Below are 25,105 nucleotides of genomic sequence, written 5' to 3'. Positions count from 1 at the left end.
GTCCCGCATACACGCTCTCCTTGTGTGGATATTAACGAGATCTCCGAGCTCCAGATTGGGGCTCGGCTGTGGTTACGGTTATCGCCTCCCTTCGCCATTTCTCCGCTTATTATTTTCCATGTTCAATTTCCCGATTAGATTGGATATTGTGGGTTTAGCAGGTTGAATTCAGTGGTGATTGTTCTCAATAGATTTTTATTTAAGTCATAATGCTTAAATTACTAATTAATTTCATGGTGGTCATGCATTGGGATAGTTTTTTTTTTTGTAAAATACGTTTGATGATTTCAAATACAATAAGTTTCCAAAAAGGGTGTTATTTTATGTGTTTGACTTTAATTAGTAGTTAATCTTAGAATGATTGTATATACATTTCAATTGTCTGTTTATAATGAATCTGTTGTAAATATGCACCGATTATGAGTTACATTTCTGTAAATTAATACAGATACATTATGTGCAAGTAGATTACTATGTCTTTTTTCAAGCAAACCTTGAATTGCCCTATTAAATTTATAATACAGTAGTAAAAATTTGAAATTCGTGATCATAATTAACATTTTTCAAAACATCTTAGGTAATATTTAAATTATTGCTTCCATTTATTTACGTGGCTGTTAAATATACATGATATTTCCCATTGTTACACCAATAGTATAGATAGGCACCATTTATGGTACAATCGTTCTGCACCATTGTACAATCGTACAATTTGTCGTCCTGCACCATTCATTGTACAAACATAAATACTTAATGGTTGTACAATAAATTTTGCTGGACGACACTTACTCAAACCATATAAATAGTAGTTAGGCTGTTCACAATTACATACTGACAAACCTTAGAAGAAGTCAAAACTGTGCAAAACACACTGATCATAGTTTATATAATCTCCAGTGTTCAAATCCACAAAAAGTCCCATATTTTTGGCGCCAAAGCTGCAAACGAGGAAGTCATGGTGGGGAGGAGGGTTTGTTTTAGGCTGATGTGTCCGTATGGGGCTGACAGCGTCTAATTACGTTCGCTCGTTATAATACCTCGTCGCCGCGCGTAATCTCAAGGCAATAGCTCGTAATATTGTCTGGTAGAGGGGTGGGCAATATTCGTCTTTTGGATTATCGGCATGTCCGAGCGCCACTACCAATATCGCCCTTCTGTGAATGGAGTTGTTTGTTTGGAATAAACAACCCACTCGGGATGTTTTTTGCGCAATAACTCGGGATTTGTGTTTAACTTTACATTGAAAACTGAGGTTTATTTTGTCAAGTTTAATTAATTTTAGATTATCTGTTAAGAAGTGGTATATTTACTAGAATTAAATTCAAGTATAGGCAAATGACTCAGAAATACGTAAGATGATGATGCACAAAATGAGCTTAGCTTTAAGCTGGAATTGTTTTAAAATAATAGGTTTTTCATTATTAATTAGCGTAATATAGAAGCCTACTACAATATACATAGAATCTTGGCTATGAATAGCTTTAATTTATCAGGTTAACAAACACAATCCAAAATCAACGAGGAAATTGGTAAAGGGTATAATTTAAATTGCAATTAACATTTGCGCCTTTACATTCTTGAATATAAGTCAGATGAAAATAATATTATTTAATAACATGGGACTTAAATTTCAAAAAAAAGTCTTAATACTTTAGACTTTATAGCTATAAATTCCTGCAATCCATAAAAATAAAATATCTCCTTGAAAAATCAAATCACAGAAATAAGTCATAAAAGCAACCCCATCAATAAAGTGGTCAACATAACTGCAAGAGGCGACGCCCCGCCGCGCCGGCCAGTGGGGCTAAAGTTTGAGTAACGGCATTGCAGCGTTTATCCGAACACAATCACTTAAGCGGGAAAATAAAAAGCTACTGTCCGGCAAATATTTGTGTCATAAAGCCGGACACGATGGCCGGGGGAGTGTGTATCAGTATCAGTCCAATTAAAAGGGCTGTGAAGCTGTGTCAGTGTCCCTTCCTACACTTACACCCTTCTGATAATAAGCATGTGTGTGGACAACAGAGCCTTCTTGCTTATAGTCTTGCAACATTGATCTATATGTATTGAATTGTAAATGTATGATATTACTTGGTTATATATTTTACTTATGAGTTGTAAATGAAAATTGTTACATACGTTTTCTTATTTTAAATTTTATTTCGATCAATTTATCTAAAATACTATTGTTTTGTGTTTGTATGTTATTTATTGTTTTTTCCCTAGGCTATGACATAATCTTTATGCATCGAAAACTATGCGTGAATAACAATACTGAAAACAATTTGAATGAAATTATTTGTACAGGATTTTGATACTCTTTATGTATTAAAATAATATTAACCCACTGTTAGCCAAAATCTGTTGCGTATAACATTTTCATTCACATTTTAAACATTATACTAAGTTATTACATGGAAACGTAATAAGTGGAGATTAAAAGCCCAATAATGTGATAGAAAAATTACCCAAAATACCTTGGGCTTGTAGTTCAACCGTGAAAACGTTACAAAATGCAACTTCAACAAAATTGTAAAATTAGTTTATAGTGAATATCGTAATTTTAATAATATTTGATCTATTCCACATCGGACAACATTAATTACATGATTTAATTCAGTTGGCAAAAAAATCTTTATCACCATCTAAATTAGTATTTTTTTTTACAAATCATCATGTTTTTATTACTCTGTATTAAAAACACATACTGCTTTTACACAACTAATTTATAGTTTTCCATCCAGATGAATTACGATAAGACTTTCAGTCGGCGCACTTAAATCACGAAACACATTAAAACGTGACAACCTCCCTAAGACGCTTATGTTATAAGAGCGAAGTCTTGCTGGGCTGTTAGCCCGGAAGGAAATTAACATTGGGAAAGAGTGACAGCATCGAAGGGTTGAGGGTTGAGACTAGGGGTGCAGAATGAGAAGTTTGAGTTTGAGTAGCCCCCGAGGCGCGCAGCCCCGCCTTGGCTGTGGCGTCATTTTTGAGAAATTCATTCATTTCGGAAGTTTAAAGTTAAGGGTTGCTGCAAGGGCTGGAGGAGGGGGTACAAACCACAAACATGCTCGGTGACCGCAGCGCCTGGAGCCCCTAGCGGCCAAAAACAAAACTATGTACATCCTCGGGCATGTCAGCGTTTATTACACTGTTGCGGACTGAAGGAATTGTAAGGAGATTTTGAGACGTTTTAATTACTTACACCATAAATAAATATAGGTTGACAAGTTTTTGTTATTGTTGTTTACATATTCATATACAGTTAGTCAATTTATTTTCTTCACGATAAGCGGTCAAAGATAGCTTTTACATTTTTTCATCCTTGGAGACCAGTTTAAAATATCTTTTTAAATTTCGTTATACATTATTCTGCATACTACATTGAGTTCTACCATTTCACTTATATTTTATGTAGCTAAAGTATTTTGAATTTTACTAGAATGTGAAGATGTTTTTCATGGATCATACACGTTAAGAAATCCTCCTCTTTTAAGTAAATGGATTCTTTAATTATTCGAAAGACTGTTACCTGCTAATTTACCTTTATAAAACTTAACTATTTGAACACTATTCAATTGATGTATCCAAACCAACACGGTTTATTCATAATACATTATATTTTAAATGCGATAGTCAACTTACCACGGTGTTGGTTAAACGAACGATTGTTATAGCCAATTCTTCATTTGTGTGTATCAAAACGCTAATTTATTGTCAACAGAGTAACTGACCCTTAGTAATAAATTGTGGAAAACACGAGAGGAAACGTGACTGAGAATAATTAAATCAGACCTAATGTGTGATAACCCCTCATAAGTGTTTCGAGAGAAAACAAATCGTGAAAACCGCTTCAAAGCTACGTGTCGACCGACAAAAGAAAGGTAAATATTTCGTTTGTGAACGTGTTAATAGATTTTCGCACACGGAGTTCCTCCCTCTACTGGCGCGTGGGGAGGTTTTTAAAGAGCCGTTGCCCTTACGTCACTTGTCATCCCTTTTCAACGTCCTTTAATTAATTACAGCTGATGGCAAGTCCGTCTAGTAGAGGGGCGGGAGGGGGTTTCCTGTAACAGCTGGTCATGACTTTCCCCTCCTTCTTCGGTTTCTCAGATTTTCCATATCCCAAAAGGAAAGTTTCACATATTAATTAAAAGTGTTTATTCGCCTAGTTATGAATGTTTTGAGACTGAGAGTTCGTGTGACGATTTGCAGTTCCCCCTTTTCTCTGACGGATCGTTTTTCGTTTTGACGAGGGGAAGTGTGGTAAAGCCGATTATTTGTTTATAAGATTTCTATTGTGTTTTTGTGGTGAAATAAATTTACGTTTTATTTAAAGGTTGGTATAATTTGTCTTAATAAAAGGATAAAGGTTAACTGAATATTAAACAACGGTTCTGAGGATTTTTTAAAAGTTTTCCGTACAGTATTCCAATCTTGCTAAACCATTTCGAATAGTTTTTTCCTCATTTAAACTAGGAAAAAGTTCAAAGCGCAGACTTATCTGGTGATTGAATATTAATAGAAGAGTTAGTTGTCCATTTCATAATCTAACAAAGTTACTCAATAGTGCTAATTCATACAAAATATATTAATGTAGAATACGCAAATTTTGCAGTGGACTGCAGTAATGCAAGCTATGTACATAATTTTTTAATAGAGTTTCTAGAAACCTCTTAAATAAATTTAAAGAAACATCTTATTAACTGGGAAACATACCGATTTAAAAACCGACCGCCCGGAGGAAGCAGCCTAATTATTGTAATCGTACAACTTTTCTGCAGCGGGGGGAGGGAAATAATTTTTAAAAGATTGTTACAAGTGAGGCCGGAGGTTGTTTTTACAAGGTTGGTAATTGTGACATGATGCACTGCTCAGATGTAGATAGTGTTTTTGGAATTAGGAGACGGCGCGGCGTGACCCTAGACGTAAATATAGGGTAGCGTGTGGTCTCTGATAAGGGGTAACTTTTCGCTATCTGTTTCTTAAATACCGCTTTCCTTCCAGTATACTGTGAGATAGAAGAACTGGGATCGACTTTCATCTGAATTAATGCTGTGTAAGTGCAAGCTTCAATCTTCTTGTTTAGACATTGTTCGTCTGTTTAGTTTTTTTCTACGGTTGATACATTGCGTGGATGCACTGACACAATTTTTATGTTCTTTTCCTGATAAAAGTCTTGATCCAAAATACACACTTATTTAATTATTGTTGATTGATTAGGATTAACTTTATGAGTTTACAATAACGTTTATTTTCTTTCAGTTGTCACTGAAATATCCTTGTGGGATGGGAGTCCAAAATTAAGTTATTCGTTATGAAATAATAATACTATAATGAATAAAAACAACACATTGAAAAAATAATCAAAAGTAATAAGCTAGGACTACCTTAGCATTGTACTATTGCAGCTTCCACTTGTATATATATTATCACCAAAATTTAAATCCACAAGCTTTGTATTACCATATAAATTAAACTCTGGTCCCCACATGCTTTCATCGAAGGAAAGATTTAACCGAAAACAATTCGCATTTCGTCGGGAAAAGACAAATCACAAACGGAATGATTTAATCCCAGGGTGCGAGAGAGAGAGAGAATAGGGGTTGAGAGAGACAGGGGGTAAAAGACGCCCCCTGAATTATCACTGGCAACCCTTTTTTACTACCGATCAGGGAGCTGTAAAGGCAGTCGTCGTCATAAGTACTTCCTTCCCGCGACAAAAACGCTAAGAATGATGGGCAAATCGTGCAGCCTCTAACCCTTCCTCTGTGTTTTTACGCCCCGAGGTGGTGCGGCTTGTTTTATGCTGCCATTAACTTGCGCCCGTTGCGGCTGCGATGAATACTTTAACTGGGTAGGATTGTAATGACAAGGGTTATGGGTTGGGCTATTGGGTATGTTGGGTATGGTCATGATTTTGTGTTGTAGGTTTGCCTCGTTAATCATCTAGTCTTTCAGTTTTACTGCTTACAATGCAAGTCGCCCGAGAAATGTGGTGGACTGAAGGGTACATCGGATTTAGGGAGTTGGTTTGAATTTTGCAATATTCAGCCTAATATTGCCACTCACTGTAAGAGCATTGCTATGTACTAACAAAACGAATAAGTATATTTTAGTCCCACATGCCTCATTAACTTTAGTTTAATTTCGTATATTTAAACACAAATATTTTCATAAACCATAACGCGTGAGGCTGTCGCTGTGTCGTGTGTACACGCCTTTCCCCGCTCCAGAAAAGTATTTACATGATCTGTCATTAATATCATGTGTATGAAACTATACCATCACATAATATAACATTGGAACACAGTTTTATTTTTATCATACAATTTCTCAAGGTAGATGTGGCCGTAAATCAAACTACGTCTGTCAATACAATTTTTCCTGTGATCGTGACGGCTAAATTGATTGGCGTGTTTGAACCACCTCTAATTGTTCCCTCCCCTCACCCCAGAACAGACCCAATCCAATCCAAACTCCAGTTAACCTCGACTGAGACACAAAAATAACATCGCTCCTGTTCAGACGAGGAAGTTAAATTGGGAGTCTGAGTCCCGGAGTCGGATCCTGGGCCCTGGTAATGTATTTTGGTACACAATGCAAGCTAATGTAATCATCATGTTTAATTTGTTAAGCTATTTTAATTTAATCATTAAGTTGAAAATTTAAAATCTATAAAACAATGCTTAGTAGGTTTAAAAGTAGAAATTGATAAATAAAGAGGAAGGCAAGACAGTAGATGGTAAGGTAGCTAACAATCTTATCCCTTAAGACTCCCTTATCATAAAACAGCGGCTCAAGAAAGGGTTAAGGACTGGGGTTGATGTCAAGGGTCCTAAAGGGATTTTTTCAACCCCTTCAGACTTTAGTCTTCCTCTCCATTGGTAAATTAAAACACCCTTTAAGTGTTGTGGCCGTAGTAATGGAGCATTTGCCTCTCTTAACCTGGGATTATACCGTGTATAAATTGTTAACTTAATAAATTCAAGCCAATTAAAAAATACTGCTTGTGTACATACTGGTGTATGCAAATTTATCATATTATAACATTTTAGTTAATTTTACTTAAACTACTAACGCATTATTCATTTAAAAAGTATGTTTCCGCCAACAGATATTTAGGACTTTAAAATTGGTCATCACAGAAACTTCAACAGTTTATACAAACATACCTTCTATTTTTCAATTCAGACGACGATGTTCAATTATGACAAACATAGGTAGGATAGTTATACATTACCCTGTACCCCTTTAATATCAATGCTACAACGGGTCAACCCGTTCTATGACCCAGTATTGGGTTTTATTACATTGCTAAGTTTCTTTCTTTTTCAAAACCTTCAAATTTACACTGCCAAGTCTTATTAAAATTACGTACCTGTTAAAAGTGACTGGGGGTAGACTAATCAGTTGATAAATACAGTATAAGGAAATATTATCTAAATCCAACCCAAAATAGCCACTCCATAGGTATAGTACATCTCACCCCAATGTTTGAATACGTCCCTCCCTACACCAAACTCCTTATCAAGATCTACTTTTTACATTCTGATATTTATTGCCGGGGAAGTTTCGCTAAATTTTTATTCCATCTGGAAATAATTACATGTTTCCACCCCTCACGTGATAATCCCTCGACGAAGTTTTATAAAACCACAAATTATCCTCAACTTTCCAGGGTTGTTGGTTGTTTATGAGTAATTATCTTGCGTATATTTGTTTGGTTTATCGTGTTTATGCCTTGTGAGTTTGCGTAATATGTTGTTTGTATTTATAGTTTTATGTAACAAAAATAGACATTCTCAAAAATTATTTTATGATCTTGTGTAAATTTTAATTAAGGGATAAATTTTAATGTTGTGGAGGGATATGGTTCGTAGACTAGTGGAATATATCCACACACAAAGACACCCACATTAGTGGAGCTGCATGATTTTCTGCCACAAATACAGTCATTACTGGTATAACAGAACGAAAACAACCTTCTTAACCATGATCTTCGGGTATCTGGAATTGTATTTATCCATAATTATTTTACTACATTTAGGTCGTTATAAATTTAAAAGTTAAACTAACCGGCTGTCATAATTGATGGACAGTTTAACTCCACATTATGACGCGTATGTTCAGTTAGGGAAAACATATTTTTTCCGGTTCTGAAACGTAATATGTATGTTGAACATATTGTGCTAAATATATATTTACGAAATAGGGCAAACCAATATAACTCTATCACCGGTTAATGAACAACTGTGAAACTATGTCAACTAATATAATTACTAGTTTCATTCAAAATTAAATTAATAAAAATAAACGGTATCAGCATTCTGACAAATACTTTCTCCCATTAGTTTGTCAACAACCTTTATCATGTGTAAGCGGTGAGAGTAAATATACGGAAATGGGATTTATACAATTTTGTTCACAATTTAAAGGACTACATACTAAATTTTTATCAAAATCTTTCGGGCCATTTTTGTGAAAATCGGATTTTTCCGTGATTTTATGGGGTTTTATGGGAAAATAACATAATTTACAATAACTTTTGAACCATAATTTTTACGGAAATGGGATTTGTACCATTTTGTTCAGAATATAAAGGACTATAACATACATAATTTTTATCAAAATCGTTCGGGCCGTTTTTGGGAAAATCCTATTTTTCCGCTTTTTTATGGGGTTTCATGGGAAAATTCCCATTAAAAATCAAAATTTCAAAAAAATGAAAAAAACACCTGGAGATACCATGGATTAGAACCTACATACCAAATTTCATCGAAATCGGACCACAGGTGTAGTCCCTAGCTCTGTACACATCCAGACACACAGACACACAGACACACAGACACACAGACACACAGACACACACACACACACAGACACACACACACACACACACAGACATCACTTTGAAAACCACCTTTTTGGGTCCAGGGGGACCCAAAACGGATATATCCACTCAAAACTCAAACTCGAAAATTTTGACGAAAACAATACTTTCTCCATATACTATGGTATAGGGGGAGAAAGTAAAAACTAGAATATGAACTTATTTCCAGCATTTACGTTAAACTAATAAGGGTTTTGCTCAGTAAAATATTTTACACATTACAATTAGCTTATAATTGATTTGAATTGGTATTTGACCTTGAATCGGTAGTTTGGCGAACAACTGACACAAGTGCATAATTAAAACATATATCAAAGTTTAGGCAAAGCAAAAAAAGCTTTTAGAAATATGAGTATACTGTATTTTTAATGTCAGCTAGTTTCATGCATTTCTACACATTAAAAAGAACCGTGTATAATTTACCGAAACTGACATTAGGAGAGAAAAGCAAGCTATAAACTGCAAAAAGAAAGCATTTTTGAAAGTGTAAGAGCCCGTGAGTCGCCAAGTGGTGGCGCCCCTTTGGGGCAATTTTCATATCAGGAACCACATTGGCGTGACGTCACATTGGGGTGAAGTAAGAGAGAGACATTTAATTAAGGTAAGGTTGAAAAAGCTGTATGAGAGTTAAGAGAAGGGGTTTTGATAACCGAAAGAAAATTTCTTTACCTTACGTTACACACTTTATATAAAGTGGGACACGTGCACAACACACCTTTCAAACGAACAATTGCATGAAGATTTTCACTCATAAAAATGGTTTATTTATTTCATAATTTATTAAGGTGTTATTTAGGTTCAGTCATTTAACAATCGTAGCATTTTTACAAAGCCTTGGCTTCCTAGTTACTTATGTGTGTATCTCTGATCGATAATCTGTTTTACTGTTTATTCCGTATATAATCGTTGATTTTATATCACATGGTGGCTGATGTCCGTTTTGTGTGGAAAAGGTTTAAGTTTCTTGTTGATTTTTTTTCTTGATTTACACTATTTAAAACTAAACTAGGCGTAAGAATTTTAAAATGTACCTAAAATTGTATATGGTATAGGCTCTTGATTATTGAAACTTTTTTGAGAGATTTTGGCTCTTTATGTTTAATGTTAGAACGAAATTACTTACAGCAAAATGCTGTTTGAGTATCACTAAGTGCCGATCCAAATTTTTTAGCCAATGTGTATTTCTCTTATTACACATTCGAAAGTAACAATTTGTGTTAAAAGTATAATGAAACTGAACATGCGCCTTAACATCTCCAAGACATGGGGTAAACGTGTGTTTGTGTGGGCGTGTGACGGTATTACACGTCTCATATGAACATTATCTGGCTAATACAGTCGTGTCATCGCCTCCCTAACATCAACTACAGCCCTAATCCGCCTACTGTTAATGTCACGTTTTCTTCTTGGAATTTAAGCTAAGGAACCATTAAATGTAACATGAATACTTAAGTAATACAAATGGAATGTATGAACTACGAATTTTATAGGTGAACTAGCTGTATTTAGTCCCCAAAACCAATCTCTCATATTAATCAACCCACGTCAGTCACTATATGGATTGTAGTCGTAGAGTGATATCATTGACTAGTCAAAGGTGATATTAAATAGTCAATCCACATATGAACTATTCAGTCCAGAATTATGTAAAAAGTGTATGAAAAACCTTGAATATTTATTTTAATGGTAAAAAAGTTAGTAAATTACAATTTAAAACTTAAACACGGCAGTCTCTGTCGTAGGTGTATACTGTATAGTGTATATTAACCAGCAACGGGTAGTCTACCACAGCCCTACAATAACATCTCATGAGCCCTCTGTTGAATCAAATGATCAGGAGGTTATTGTCATTTGACCTTCCTACTGTTGGCTCTGGTCAAGTTGGAAGTTGGAACCAACTGTTCAAACTAGGCTCGGCTCTGTTATGAAAATATGGAGGCTGCTGTGTTTGGAAAGTTTGAGGTAGAATTAGTTAACTAAACTAGATCGCAGATATAAGACACAATACACGATGCAGGTAATGTTTGTGAGGGTCATTATATTTTGTATATATTAACAAAGTTAAGATAATTCAACGCTATTAATTTTCAAAACTCTACACAAAACATCTTTGTGTTCAAAATATTAAATTACTTCTAATAATCCGATTTTTAAAATTTCACTTCTTGATAGGTAAGCTAAAAACTGAGAAATTGGGTATAAGTGCGAAACATACTTAAACCATATATGATAAATAAATGCATCTTAAGTATTCGATAAGAGCTGGTGACCAACTTTTTAATTACGATTAGCATTATCGAGGCAAAAAGCGACGCATCTGACGAAAAGTCCCGCTCTAAAATTCTTACCTTAGCAAAATACTTAACAAACATTTCAATTTAAGAACTCCATGCACGTGTAACAATGTTGCTAGAATCATTAGGTAATCCATGAGCTATCAGACGAAGCTTATGTCACACTTTTAGGATTATCCTTCCCGCTGCATTTTTCCCGCCTCGGAGGTGAGTTTGGCGGGTATTTGCTCGGCGGGGGATGCCGGGTAATTAAAAGTCAGAAGAGGTTTATTCCCCACTCAGGGCGGAAGATCGCCCCATTGTTTTCTCATATTGCCCCAAGCCCAATAATGCTACCTATATTAAACCTATAAGGATCTTTCGAGGGTCTCAAGTCCACATTCGTTTTTTCGTCGTTTTTCCCTCATTTCGGCATATTGTGGGGTTCTGACAAAAGAGTGTTTGCTTCTATATTTTGTGGTTTACTGTTTAGATTTTCGCGAAATGTAAACTTCATTATCACTAAAACATTCTCAGCATCTTGACACTCATGCTCTCTATGTGTTTAACGAATACATTTTCAAACACTGCTTGGTATTGGTATTCTTACAAAAGGCGATTTCTGATACATAAAAATGCGTATGTATGTACAACGTAAAGCTATTTATTCATAAACAAACAATTGGTTTGAATCTATTCTCTTAACACTCTTTGTTAATGAAACATTTGTTTACAAATAATTGTAAATTAATATCCCAATTCGTATACCTAGACCAATGGGAAATCACCATTTTACTAGTTCTAATTCTAAGTTCGTTATATTTTCATAGAACTCTTACTGATTCATTGACTTGTTTCAAAATTGTGTTTTTTTATTGGGTTTTTTTACAAAAACTATTTTAATATCAGTCTTATAAACTTTCTAGCGTACCAAGTTTCATTGCAAGGTCCTGAGCATGTTATATGAACACATAAATTAGGCTAAGCTTTAATATAAACCAAACCCTTACAGGATCAGATTTAACTGGTGGTAATGGAAGGGTTATCCCTAGATGAGACCGGTCCCAATATTAGGCGAGATGACCGAGAAGTATGCATATCGTATCAGCAATTTGATCAATATCCCGACCTCTCCCCCTCACCCCTCGGCTCGAACCCCGGAGTCTTAATTAGCAGCGAAATCCGTGGACACACTCCTTCCTTACACGCAGTCCTGAAAACATATGTCTTAAGATAATGTTTTCAAATAGTTTAGCAAATTTTTAGATTGTAAGAGGTGTAAGAATGGAAAATGTACGTAAACATTTGGCAAACCAAAAACAACTTTATAAGGAAATTTTTGTTTAGAAATAGATTGTAGAATACGTTAGTATAAAAAATCCAATATGGGAAATATAACTCTGAAAACATTTGCCTCTGACAATTTTGAATCAGAAAATACTCCCAGAGATTTAATAGTATAAGTAAGATCAAAAACATGCGGATGAAGAAAAATCTGGTCCATTAAGTAAAACTGCTGTACTGTGTTTATATTACTTATGACGAAATGAAGACATGCTAGCTAAAAAAATTGTGGCTTTTCTTTAAAGACTAATTTAATTTTTGTTTACAGATTTGTCGGTTCGGAGGCCGATTGCTCGTCAAGCTATGAGCAAGGTGAGTTCTATGGTTACTCTTTTTTGGGCGGCTCTAAACATACGTTTTACTGTATACATTGCCGTGTAACAGTAAATTTATTAAGCCAATATAGCTGGAAATTCTTTTCCAAAATTGGATCAAACCTTATAAATAAAAATACATTTTTAATCCTATTTGTTGTTAAAAATATTACCTGGTACAGGTTCTGGTTGCACAGCATTTGTTTTAATATTAGAAACAATGTTCCTCCTTAAGTGTTGATTCAAATTTACTTTTCGTTTTTAAACCATGCGTGATTTGTGTGCAGTCTGGAAGTATTTAAGAATTGTCATATAATAGTGTCCCTGTATATCTTAGTGCCAGCCCTCATACATGATAGACAAGTAAACATATTTGACTAAATAGATTTTCGTCTTCGTACAGTCCAATAGGCAAAACCCCCTATACTTGATGATAAAACAAATATTTTTATACCGTATAATTAAAAGTTATTTTTAATAGTAACACTTTTATGAATATCACTAAATATTGTTAAAATACGGCACCATAGAATTACGTTCGCCGTCTGCCCTAAAAAACCATTAAGCTTAACAATTAATCAATTTTAAGATTATACTTTGATATAAAAAGATAATCTTTAACTATTGTAAGTTATGGGTTTGACACCCATACTCACCACACTCTGCTACACTCGCCCCATAACTAATTACTGTACTGCCTACAAGTTATCGTCGTCACATTTCCCCGCACTGCAACATTCTGCTCCCCCCTCCACGAAGGTTCCTTAATTTAATTAGTCTTCATTGGGATAAATATTTGGGCCGAATTGTTTATATTCTGTCGGGCCAGCGGGCCCTTCCTTCCGCCCTGCAGTTAATTACGAAATTTGATTTTCTTAATGAATAAACTCGAAAATTTTCATGCGTTAAGTGTTACAAAATCTATATTCTACATCAATTATTTACTATCTAATATTACATCTTATTTAATGTAAGTGGATGCTAATTTGGTGGGAAAATATACGAAGTGCTGGGTTGTTTTAAACTTTGCAGTTACCAACTTGCTATTGAGAAACAAAACTCTTAGATAATGTGTATGCATCATGTTATGGAAAATAAAAGAATACTGAAAGACGCTTGAAGCAATATCTTCAAAGACTGCGGGATTCCAATGAGGAGATTTAACTGTAGCTGAAGAGGAAAGATATGTGGGAAAAAACGGGAGTAGTTTCATGAGGTCGTAGTAAGCTTGTCTAATCTTTTGAAGTAGATGGAGAATAATCCTAATTTATACACAATAAACTCAAATAAAATGTTTAAGGTTACTATTAGCCTTTTTTTTAAATTGTAATAGAGGCTACTTTATTTTATAAATATACGCACTTTGTGTATTAATTTCACTATAACCAGTAATATTTTTGCTGTAATAATGTAATAACCCTTTTATTATTAGGAGTATAAGTCATTGATAAGCTTTAAAGGGCCCCGACCATTGTATTTTGTACTATGTAACTGAAGGTGGTGTAAATGAGTCAATAGTCAATGTATATATGCAAATTATAAGCCGACATCAATTAATTGTTTTACTAACATTTCGTTAGGAAAAGCACACACAATTTCTATGTCCACACAGATTAAGTAAAACAGCTTCTTATCCTTGTTCTTAAGACACAAAATGAACTGATAGAGGTATGAATCCTAACACAACCTTTATAGGGCAAAATTCAATAGTGGGAGCCCTCTTCTTGAAAAAAAAATACTTTTATGGTATACCGCGTTATGTCTGTTTGGGATTGTCCTATATTCAAAAAAGGATGTTGCAATTTAATTGAATAACATTGACTTTATACAGACATTATACAAGGCACCTGCTATACACAGTGGCTACAAGATTAAACTAGTTAAAAGTGCGCAGTCAAAGGATGACGGGAATAGTCAGTGGCAGAGTTGACTCAAGGTGTTAAGTCCTCCTCAAACACTTGCGGACATGTCCTCTAGGATGTCAATATTGGTGCGGGCAACTTCTCGTTTACGAAGGTCCTCGGATTACAAGGGTTGACCTATTAGGACTGTTTGTCCGCCGCCTGTGTTTGCGGAAGGATCGAGATGAAACGGCAATAAATTGCGGGATGGAAACCACAAACTTAAAACCTTTGTTAACCCTGTTGCCTTTGTTTCGTGAAACATATCAATTGTTTTATATTGCGAAAGCAAATGAATTTCTTGATGGTAACCTCCAAATCACTTAATTAATATAATAAATTATGTTTGAATGCCCTTTACTGCTGTGCGAGTGTAGAACTGTTGTATATTGCTAAATCTTTGACGTTTTCTAAATGCAACTAAACGTGAAACAATGGTGAAACGCTGTGGCATGAAGACTACTGAGAGTCGAACCCGTTAGTAGCCCACGGTTAGAACTACACGATTTTCACTACAGTAAAATGTGTTAAGCCACTTTTACTATACAATTAAATGACTTTCTTGTATATAGCAAAACTACACGTCAAGTGACCGGTATCATTCAACAAGCTGATTTTATGTGTAATTTGTTAATATTGTTATTTTAAGTTTGTTATATGTTTTATTTTAAGTATGTTTCGCTCCCCTGTATCTTAGATTCCAAGGATTTTCTTGGTTTCAGAGATCTTCACTGCAGACGAAAAAAGTTTCTTCTATATAAACTTGTCAACTACGTGGAGTTTATATACGTGGAGGTTATTATAAGCGAAGTGAGAGTCCCATAAGATATTATCTGGTAGAATTATACCTACTCTATAGAAAAAACTTATCATTTGTGGACAATGAGAACAATTTTGATTATCAGTGCAAACTATAAACGACACAAAAAGTGATTTCGGTATTTTCTTGTAACACATATCACTGGATTCCCTATACAACCTGGATGACCGTAGTCCGAAGGGGAGTGACCACGGCCACTACAGGGGGAGTTAGTTGCCTGTACGTTCACATTAGTACTAACCAAGGGCCCGCATGAGACGCGGGATACATTTATAATGTTGACGACGATGGAAGGTAATGAAGTGAGGCTGCTGATGTAGACATACACTGCTGAGGAGAGGGTCGTGGCTTTACTACCCTCAGGGAAATATCAAGGGGTTAATACTGATTTATAACCATTTTTATGCATTGGAGATTAAATTTGGGAGGTTGACTTATAGTTTAATTAGAATCAGTTGAGTTTAGTGTAGACAACATGTCTATGATTTGGTTGTGGTTTAAAATATTACCAGTTTTATACCCGCTGTTTTATGGTTACGTGTGCATGTAAAGTAGGTACCCATTCATATTTAACTGTTGTTTAACTCTTTTTAGTTTTGCATTTTTAACTCGCACGCATGAGTTTTATTTGATTCTCATTTTTTAAAGTATTTTTAAATGTTCAACGTGTTTTATATACATTTTTTCTAGTTATTAATTTAAATTTGAACATATGTTTACCAAATATGTGTTTTCAAAGAGATATGCTTGTATATATAGTGTGAATTAGAGTATGGTAATATTCGCCCAACCTCTTTAAATATCTTCATATTTTTTACAAATTCCGTTCTTCAACATTTAGTTTAAAATTAGCCAACATTTGTCCTCATTTTAATTGATAGTGGCGTATATAACATGAGCATATTTTCAGTAATAAACTGACTTTTTAAGTAGTGTAAAACACTTCAAAACACTAACGTAATTTGCAATCGTTATCATCACCTAGTAAAATTAGTATGATAACGGTGGTAAAAAACTTTGTAAGTAAAAAATAAAGATTGCCACAAAATTAATTGAGTACAACCGTAGCTTTTTACCTCATAAAAGATAGCCAATATAGATACTGGACTAGACAACAAACACAGCCAAAAATCCGAAGATATTGAGGTCTAACCACACCCCTGTTTGCTTAAGAGTAATACACTTGTCCACAAACAACCAGATACCCACCCTCCACCTGAAGTCTCGGGTAGGCTCGTGTAGAAGGAGGTGCACGTTTAGCTGGAGATTACCACTGTATACAACCCCCACGACGCTCGTCTATCGTTACCTCTACCCCCAACGTTCTACACTCCGACAACTTTACCCATCAAGATCCAATACGTTTTGATTTCGTTACGGAAAGTAAACCTAAATTTGAAGGGTTATTTTAGTGAGACAGAAGAAATTAAACTCGTAATTATTGGCACAAATGCCTACAAACTGTTGTTTTACTTATCATCGTAGGGCTTATGCATAATCTAGAAAGTTTTATCGAGAGAGGTTGGGAGTTTTAATTCATAATTCGTCTATGTAACAATTTCATACAGTAACATTTCTGTAATATTATTGTCGTTTATGATAATAATTTCCATCATCTTTTCATCACTACAGTTACAGTACCGTTCTAAGTTCATTCGATTGACTTAATATGGGTGATATTACAGATTACAAAAGATAATCCCGTAACTCATTTATCAGTATCTTGGTATTTTATATTACACGTATTATTCAAGCTATCGCAGTGTTATTCGGTACTGAACGAATATGAAAGAGAACAGTTAATGTATTTTATCAAAAGGGAGGATTTTTTGTTAATCTATTGATGGTATGTTTGTCATACTACAGGTATTTTAAGATTTATTTTCACCAAATGTAATCTAGAGGATAAAACGTGTATTCATAATATGTTTTCGATATTGTCCAATGAATATCTTAAACAATTTGTAAAACTTAATTACTTTGACTTACATACAGAAGTATTATTTCCATGGATGATATTTAACCATATTCGCACAAGTTTTATGTTTTACTTTTTTTACGTGTGATGACGTTTATTTTTAATTTTTCATAGTTATAGCATAATGTTATCCAACTTCCATTCATTAACTAAAATGCAGGACTTATTAAAGGTTTAGCACAACAGTTATACATGTTGAGTTTACTTGAACTGATATCCATTTTACTATACCCAACATATATCAAACTGTTGTACGTTAGTATCATTTTACCTCCTAGAGCCCTTAAATATTTCACTCGTACGATGAATTGGACTACCAATACCTCATCTAAGCATAAGATACATGTTCATTCAATGTCTTATATTCCCACAATAAGACCAACATCCGGATCAAATGATCCAACTTTTCATTTCAAATCACAATAACAAAAACCCCTCTAGAAGCCGCGAGAAAGCTCTTATCATTACGCACTTATTGATACATACAGACTGGGAACTGATTCTATTGCTGGATTGCATTAGGCCTGATCGAACCCCAAACTCGAAATTGCCCTTGCGGCTGCGAACTAAGAGAATTTCCATGTTGTGCCGAGGGCCTCACGTATGCTAATAAAGAAGTTAGAAGACCTAACGACTCCATATCTAATTTGAGGGGAAGTGGAGGGAGGGGTGCAGGTGGGCCGCATATTACAACAGCATCAATCATTGGCTGTAAGAATTACGAAAGTTTCCCTCCAAAAGTAATTACGATATGGATTAATGTGTTGGTGTTGCGAACATGTGTCACTTTTATGCTGATAGTAATTTAGCTTACTTATTTATACTTATTTCAATTTTGTCTAAACAATTTTAATTTTCACATTTGTTCGTATATAGTTCGGATAGAAATGGCTACAATGTAAAGCTTTTTTTTATTTCAGCTTATAACTCTGAGTTCCAATGATTATTATTTTGAAATCATCATATTAAAAACAGTAAAGAAGTAAGATGATTTCCTCTATTACCTTGAGTGTTTTTAATAACAATTACCGATAAACACTGTTGACATATTTTTTACGTTTATTGCTATGAAAGATTGCATTTTTAGAAATGTGTAACCTGTGCAGCGTATACTTTATTCAAATCTTACCTCTATTTCAGATTTCCTATACAGAGTTAGTTCATCTCTCTTAGTCCTTAGATATTAAGATCAATACTGTATTTATACTCATAAGAGTATTTATTTTTAATGCATTTATACTCATGTAAGATAACCCTGCAACCCCATTTACAGTTAAGCCTAAGTTTATTTAAAGTCGTTGTATAGTTTTACAGATTTAAATACATTACGAATTGTATTGTATAACAACTAGTATTGATTACTTTAAAGCCTAGTATTTTTAATTCGTTTGAGAAACTCTATAACTCTAACGTCGGTCAACTCCGTATGTAGGTTTGCTAACTAATAACATACAGTTTCGATTGTATGCAGTGGTGAAGGATAGGGTAGGTAGTGGGGGAGTAGGTAGGTACCACCCGTGTAGCCATCGCATCAATCATCTTAATTACTTCAAACTTCTAAACTTTCTTAATTACTATGCACTTTTTACCTATTTCACAAATTTTCTGTCTCTTGAATCCTGCAACTAGAATACATTAATCTTAGAAGTACAATATACAAGACGTAGGTAAAATTGTTCTTGATTAAATGGTTGAAAAATGAAAAATGTTGGAAAACTTGTATAGGTTACCAAAATCGCGTTTTTATGACCTTACGCCTACGCTTGTTTCGTGACTATAGAACTTGATAGTTTTGTAAAAAAGGAATATTATCATGCCTGCATTATGAATTGTTAAAATAGTAACATTACTCCATTAAGAAAAAGAGGAAGATAGTTACTTCTACAGTGAGATAAACCACTAAATATTTTCTTAAATTAGTTTTAGAGATATTTTAAAGATACGGGACTATTTAAGCTTGGCATAATTCCTGAATTTTTTAACAAATAACAACACGCTATCCAAACCCTTAAAAAATATCCGGCATCATTTACGCCACTAGACATATCACAACCCCCCCCCCCCCCATCCTCCTCAGAAATAAATCCGAATATCTCAACCTCCTTCCACGCGTCATTGCACCTGACGGCGCTCCGGGGGGATGCGATGCAAAAACCAAATTTCCCCGGAAACAATTTGGGGCGTAAGGCAATGATTGATCAGTGGGATTGATTGTGCCGAAGACACACGTGTAATCGTGTTGTAGGGCAATGTTTGTGGGGGGGGGCAAATCACGCATAATTTATCCCCAAGACGTGCGCAAGATCGTTCGTCTCCGGGAATCATATGGTTGTAATTGCTACGTTATCATTAGGCAATTTGTCCCCGCCGCCGCCCTTTTGTTCGCTTTTGATTGTTCCCTTCCCGCCGGAACCTTTTGTCTCATTGTTAATTGTTTTGCATTTTTACTGTCGGCGTTTTGATTGTGGTTGTGTTAAATTTATTTGTAATAAATTGAAAGCTTTGGATTTTATGTTTACATCTCTTGGTGTTACTTTTAAGTATTATAACGATATACACGGCTTGGTTACGGGTACATGCTTAGTTTTTATTCTCAAAGGTTGGTCATATTTGCATTAAAAAATTTCAATTTAACCAACGGTGCTAAATGTTTTAAAATCCTATAGCGAAATAAAATAATACTTTTAGCGAATTTCCCTATAGGGAAGTAGCTATTACCGTAGGTGGCACGGTAAGACCTAGACCCGGGACCGATTTACTTTTTCATTATTTTGATGTCCCCAGAGGCCAAAAACACTATTCGTTCAAATTTTTATATATGTATATATATATATATATATATATAGACTTATATATATATACGTCCGTGAACGCGATAACTTGAGTATTTTTTGTCCGATTTTGATGAAATTTGGTTTAAAGGTGTAAAGCGGGATAAACTTGAATGAGTTCGCGAACCAGCACGATCGGACCATGGGAACGGGGCTTTACAGGGGGTTTTATGGGGTAAAAATTGGTTTTTCCCACTTTTGACCCTCAAAACACGAAATTTCCCGATTTCTCTTTAGACCTTTTTAAAGAGGTTAAAAAAACAAATAATTTAGTATATAAAAGTATTTTTGTTCGATTATTAGTAACGGAGAAAATTAAAAAAATTTTAAATTTAAAATTCCCATGTTATTCTTATGGAGAATATTGTCAAATGTTGTAGTTTGCTTGTTTATGGATATATTTTGATCAAACTTGGCAAATTTATTTATTTTGTACTAAGCTATCAATATTTTACTCAAAAACACACTTTATTAGTTTCCTTGTAGCAGCAAACCTAGGTACTCGTTAAACCTAATGTTATTAAAATATATTTAACTGAAAATCAATTCAGACAAATGGAAATTCGCTTAGTCGGCAGGTTTGCTGCGGCGGGGGTATTTTACAATACAGCCAATTATGGGCTTATTAATTTTAAAGTTTTCTCGATTTATAGAAAGCAAAACTATGAAAATCACAATTATGAATAAACTCTCCCGCGAATCTTAGTAGTGTCCGAAAATTTGCATATTGTGTTTACAGTTGTATTACATTAAACAGCCATGTTAGGCGTGTTTTATGCAGTAGTGTCGAAAAGTCTCGATATCCCAGGGACCTAGGTATATTTAAAAGGTAACCCACGTCGTTGTCAGTTATATGAAGACGTATGTGGTCCGATCACTTACCCTTGTACTACACGGACCTGTGTGCCCCCTGCCCCCTGCACCCTGCTGCCCCGTACCCCCCTGGGGTCCTCTCCGTCACCGACCTATCGAGTGAGGGATCGGCCCCCCTGGAGCATCCTTCTTGTAGAGAAAACTGATTTACAGCTTAACACCTTGTAGGATGTAAAACCTCTCAGAAGACACAAGATGGACTGCTTTTGTAAGTAAGGAGTACTGGTAAAAGAGTTTTAATACAACTTTGGAAAACATGGAGAATGATTCTTACATTAGTCTATTTAAAACACCGTTACCAATATTTGATCATATAATTGATTTATTTTTTTATCTATATCTATAAAATAAACTGTATAAAACATGTAAAGGATATTAATTTCGTGTCATTAAGCATTTTTCTCTCAAAACTAATATGATAGTTGTATTTAATAAATAAATTCATAATTAGGGTGTGTACAAGGTTAAACATTATTAACATTAACGTGTTCCCAACATTTCTATCAGGGAAGTATTTTTACTATCATTATCCAAAAGACGAAAGCTACCTTAGTAAACCAATATATTTTCACAAACATGTTTGCTTAAATGTTGTTAAACCTCTAAAAAAAATTTAAATTATCGATTGAAAATAACATCAACAAAAGCAAACAAAGACAAACAAGAAACTGTGTTTTACACAAAAGATATGTTGTATTGGAATATATATCCTGACACATAGATAATTTGATTCTGAGTTTGTTTAAATATTACAAACATTTGTTTTACATTTGAGCTTTTTAGGTACTTATGTTCCTACAAGCCACTAGTAAACTATTACATATATAATCAAAAGAGCTATTTAGTTTTCAAGATTAATTATTTAATTGGAAATCTAGTTCAAAGTATTTAAAAATAAGTTTCCAAAAAATTTTTCTATTTTTAAGAAATACTCGATAACCTTATCGTTTGAATAGAAAGTCAACTGCCTTTCAACCGATTAAACAAATTAAATGTTTGTTAAAGCTTAGACTTGTATGAAAAATAATTATTCACAAGAAGTCAAAACAGCAAATGGTTACTATTTCATTAAATACAACAAATTGATATTGAAAACTATAACTTGGTTCCTTTGCTGAAAAAACAAAATTATTACAAAAGCAAATTATCATTCAAATCTGAGATCCCAAATCCCCCACAGTAGAAATGAACGTAATAAATCAATAATGATTTAACCCTCCTTCATCTACATATGTTCGTAGCCTCAAAGACGCCCTTGGCTTATTACGGATGCAAAATTTCCCATTCATATTCAAAATTTAAAACCCACACCACCACCACGCGGCTCCTCGGTCTCCTTGGTTTTTAGCTAATTTATTCAACCCTCGTGATCAAGGTGATTTCGCATTCCACCGCCAGGCGCGCCGTGATCTAGACCTTAATTGACGCCTTTAACACCAGATTGCAGCACCTCGTTGTGTTTTTTACTTTGAATGTTGAATTTTGTAGCTACTTCATGACAGAACCATCCAAGTTTGAGGATTTTTTTTCTTACACTGAGCTAAAATTATAACTGGAGGTAGCACTGCCATGGCAGAAGTCTGTTAAAAGCGAGTCGCTGATTTTGTTAGGTTGGTATAGCAGTAAGTTTTCTTACCATAGCAATAACATGGCTTCTTATAACTAGGTTGGTATAGCAGTGAGTATTTTTGTTATACTTGAATACTTTTAATACTTTAATAATTTTCTTTGAAATGGCGACCATACAAAGTAGGTATTTTAAGCCAAGTATAATAATAGCCATAGCAATAATATGGCTTCTTATAACTCACACCTCACGCAAACATGGCGGCTGGCGACACGCATCTTTGACATTCAGTGCTACCTCCAGTTAGAATTATAGCTCAGTGTTTTCTTAACGATGTGAAAACCTAAAGCGCCTTGATGTTAGTCCTATGAATGTTTTTGTATTTTACTTACTCTCACTGTATGTATTATGCTTGCAAGTAACAGATTTGATAACTACATAAATACAACATGCCTAATTTGGCATGTTATATATTGAGTTCTAAGTAATATAAGAGTGAAAGTCGTTATTTAATTGCAAATTAACTCTCGTGTTATCATAAATTTTCCTGTTACCTGATTCGTTTTCAATTAACATCAATTTACCAAAACTTTTAAAACATCATGTTTATACATACCTAGAAGTAGATTCTTCTATGAAATAGTTCGAATTATACCAACCGATTATCCTTCACAAAAATATCTAATTAACTATTAGTATTACTTAAGGTCCTTTTCTTGTATTAAGAATAAATTAAATTCGTATAAAACAATAAATCCAGGCAGCCATATTGACAAAGTTTTAAGGTAATGACGTGCCAGTGCCACCTGTTTTCTTCTTCTCTCGTGCGGTTTCTTCCTCCATGACATCACCGCCTCCTTGATTTCTCCGCAAAACCACTTCGTCCTAAATTAATTTCGTCAAAAGTTCTCTGTCTGAAGTACATTGTTTTGTGTTTTTGTCAAACGTTAGAGAAATATATAAGTTATTTTCTTATTTCTCACACCAATATCCCACAGAAAGAACGTATTTTATTCCGCAGTACATTCTTTTCTATGCTGCTGAAATATCATTTTACCAGTAATAAATAGATTCTGCATTTCATAAATTTTCTTAACGTGTTAAATATGGTCGCATTGTGTGTTGCTTATTTTTAACGAATATATTATACTATTATTTAATACTTAAATTAATTAATTCTGTATTTATATTAATTTCATTACAAGAAAACCTAAGGAATCCAAGAATACGACAGAGTAAAGAAAAAAAGAAACGGCTATGGGAATATTATTATAATGCTATGGGAACTAGACTGTGCATTTTGGAACTATAGGGCTCTATTATTTTAAATTAAATTAAATATCAAATTAAATATTACAAACGTCTTATGAGATAATATTAGACATTTTCTAGACCGGAATGATACACAATCGATAGTAACAGTAAATAGAAAAATATATAAAATTCATACAAAGCTAGTGCGGATAGAATACAAAAAGTGGATGGTAGAATGGTTAAAAAAGTTAAAAACCACTCTACAGAATCATATACAGGTACAATATTTTTCACGTCTTGATCTTGTTATTTGTGTTTCACTAAAAATCAAGATAAGCTTCCACAAGGTAATACATAGAATATCCTGAATGTTAGCATAGTTTTATTCATACACACACGACTCCTCGGAATTCATAAATCTCTTTGCCACTCAGGTAAGGGGGGAGGGGGGGGCAAACTCAGCTCCAAACATTACATCCTGACAAGAACGCCAGAAAACTTGTGGCTGCTTTTCCAATTTCCTGCTACTGACGTCTGATTTATGATTTATAAAGTTTAGCAACAAAACTTGTACACCTGTTTGCGATACGGCAAGGCTCAAGTCGGAGCGGAGTGATTTTGGTCTATGTGGTTTAATAAATTAGCGCCCTTTCAGGGAACGGCTGGAAGACAGTAACGAGAGGAGAAGCAAATATGTAGTTCTGTATTTGGTTTTAATTTTGTGATTCTAACCTTTGAATGTTTTAAAAATACAAATTATGTCTTGCTACGAATCGTATAAGATTTTATTCTTTATTTAAAATCCCTATGTCGTTTATTAGGCTCCTTGTATCTGCTTCCCAAAAAAAACTTACAATGTAAAAATGTTTTTTGATTCAAAAAAAATATGTTAACAATGTAGAACTCAGCTTAGCGTAGATTTTAGATTATCTGTAAGTGTATGGTATAATAATTGCCAAGATTAAGTGAGCTATTTGTCAAGTACAAAAAGGCCATTGACATAAATTATTCCAGTTTTTCAATACGACGAACCATAATTAAAGTTATATCAATA

At 34.2% G+C, this 25,105-nt stretch overlaps 1 protein-coding gene across 1 annotated transcript in view; it reads left to right on the top strand.

Moving 5' to 3' along the window:
- Window positions 1–25,105, top strand: part of LOC128986622 (uncharacterized) — a 164,229-nt gene that overhangs the window by 54,416 nt on the left and 84,708 nt on the right. The window contains exon 4 of the mRNA XM_054407076.1: window positions 12,782–12,825. Coding sequence (XP_054263051.1) covers window positions 12,782–12,825 — 44 coding nt within the window. The remainder of the gene's footprint in view (window positions 1–12,781; window positions 12,826–25,105) is intronic.

The sequence above is a fragment of the Macrosteles quadrilineatus genome, unplaced genomic scaffold (genome assembly GCF_028750875.1).
Source record: "Macrosteles quadrilineatus isolate MER2022 unplaced genomic scaffold, UCM_ALF_1.0 Scaffold_2__2_contigs__length_208266976, whole genome shotgun sequence".
NCBI classification, from domain to species: Eukaryota; Metazoa; Arthropoda; class Insecta; order Hemiptera; family Cicadellidae; genus Macrosteles; species Macrosteles quadrilineatus.
This window is presented reverse-complemented; position numbering and strand designations above follow the sequence as displayed.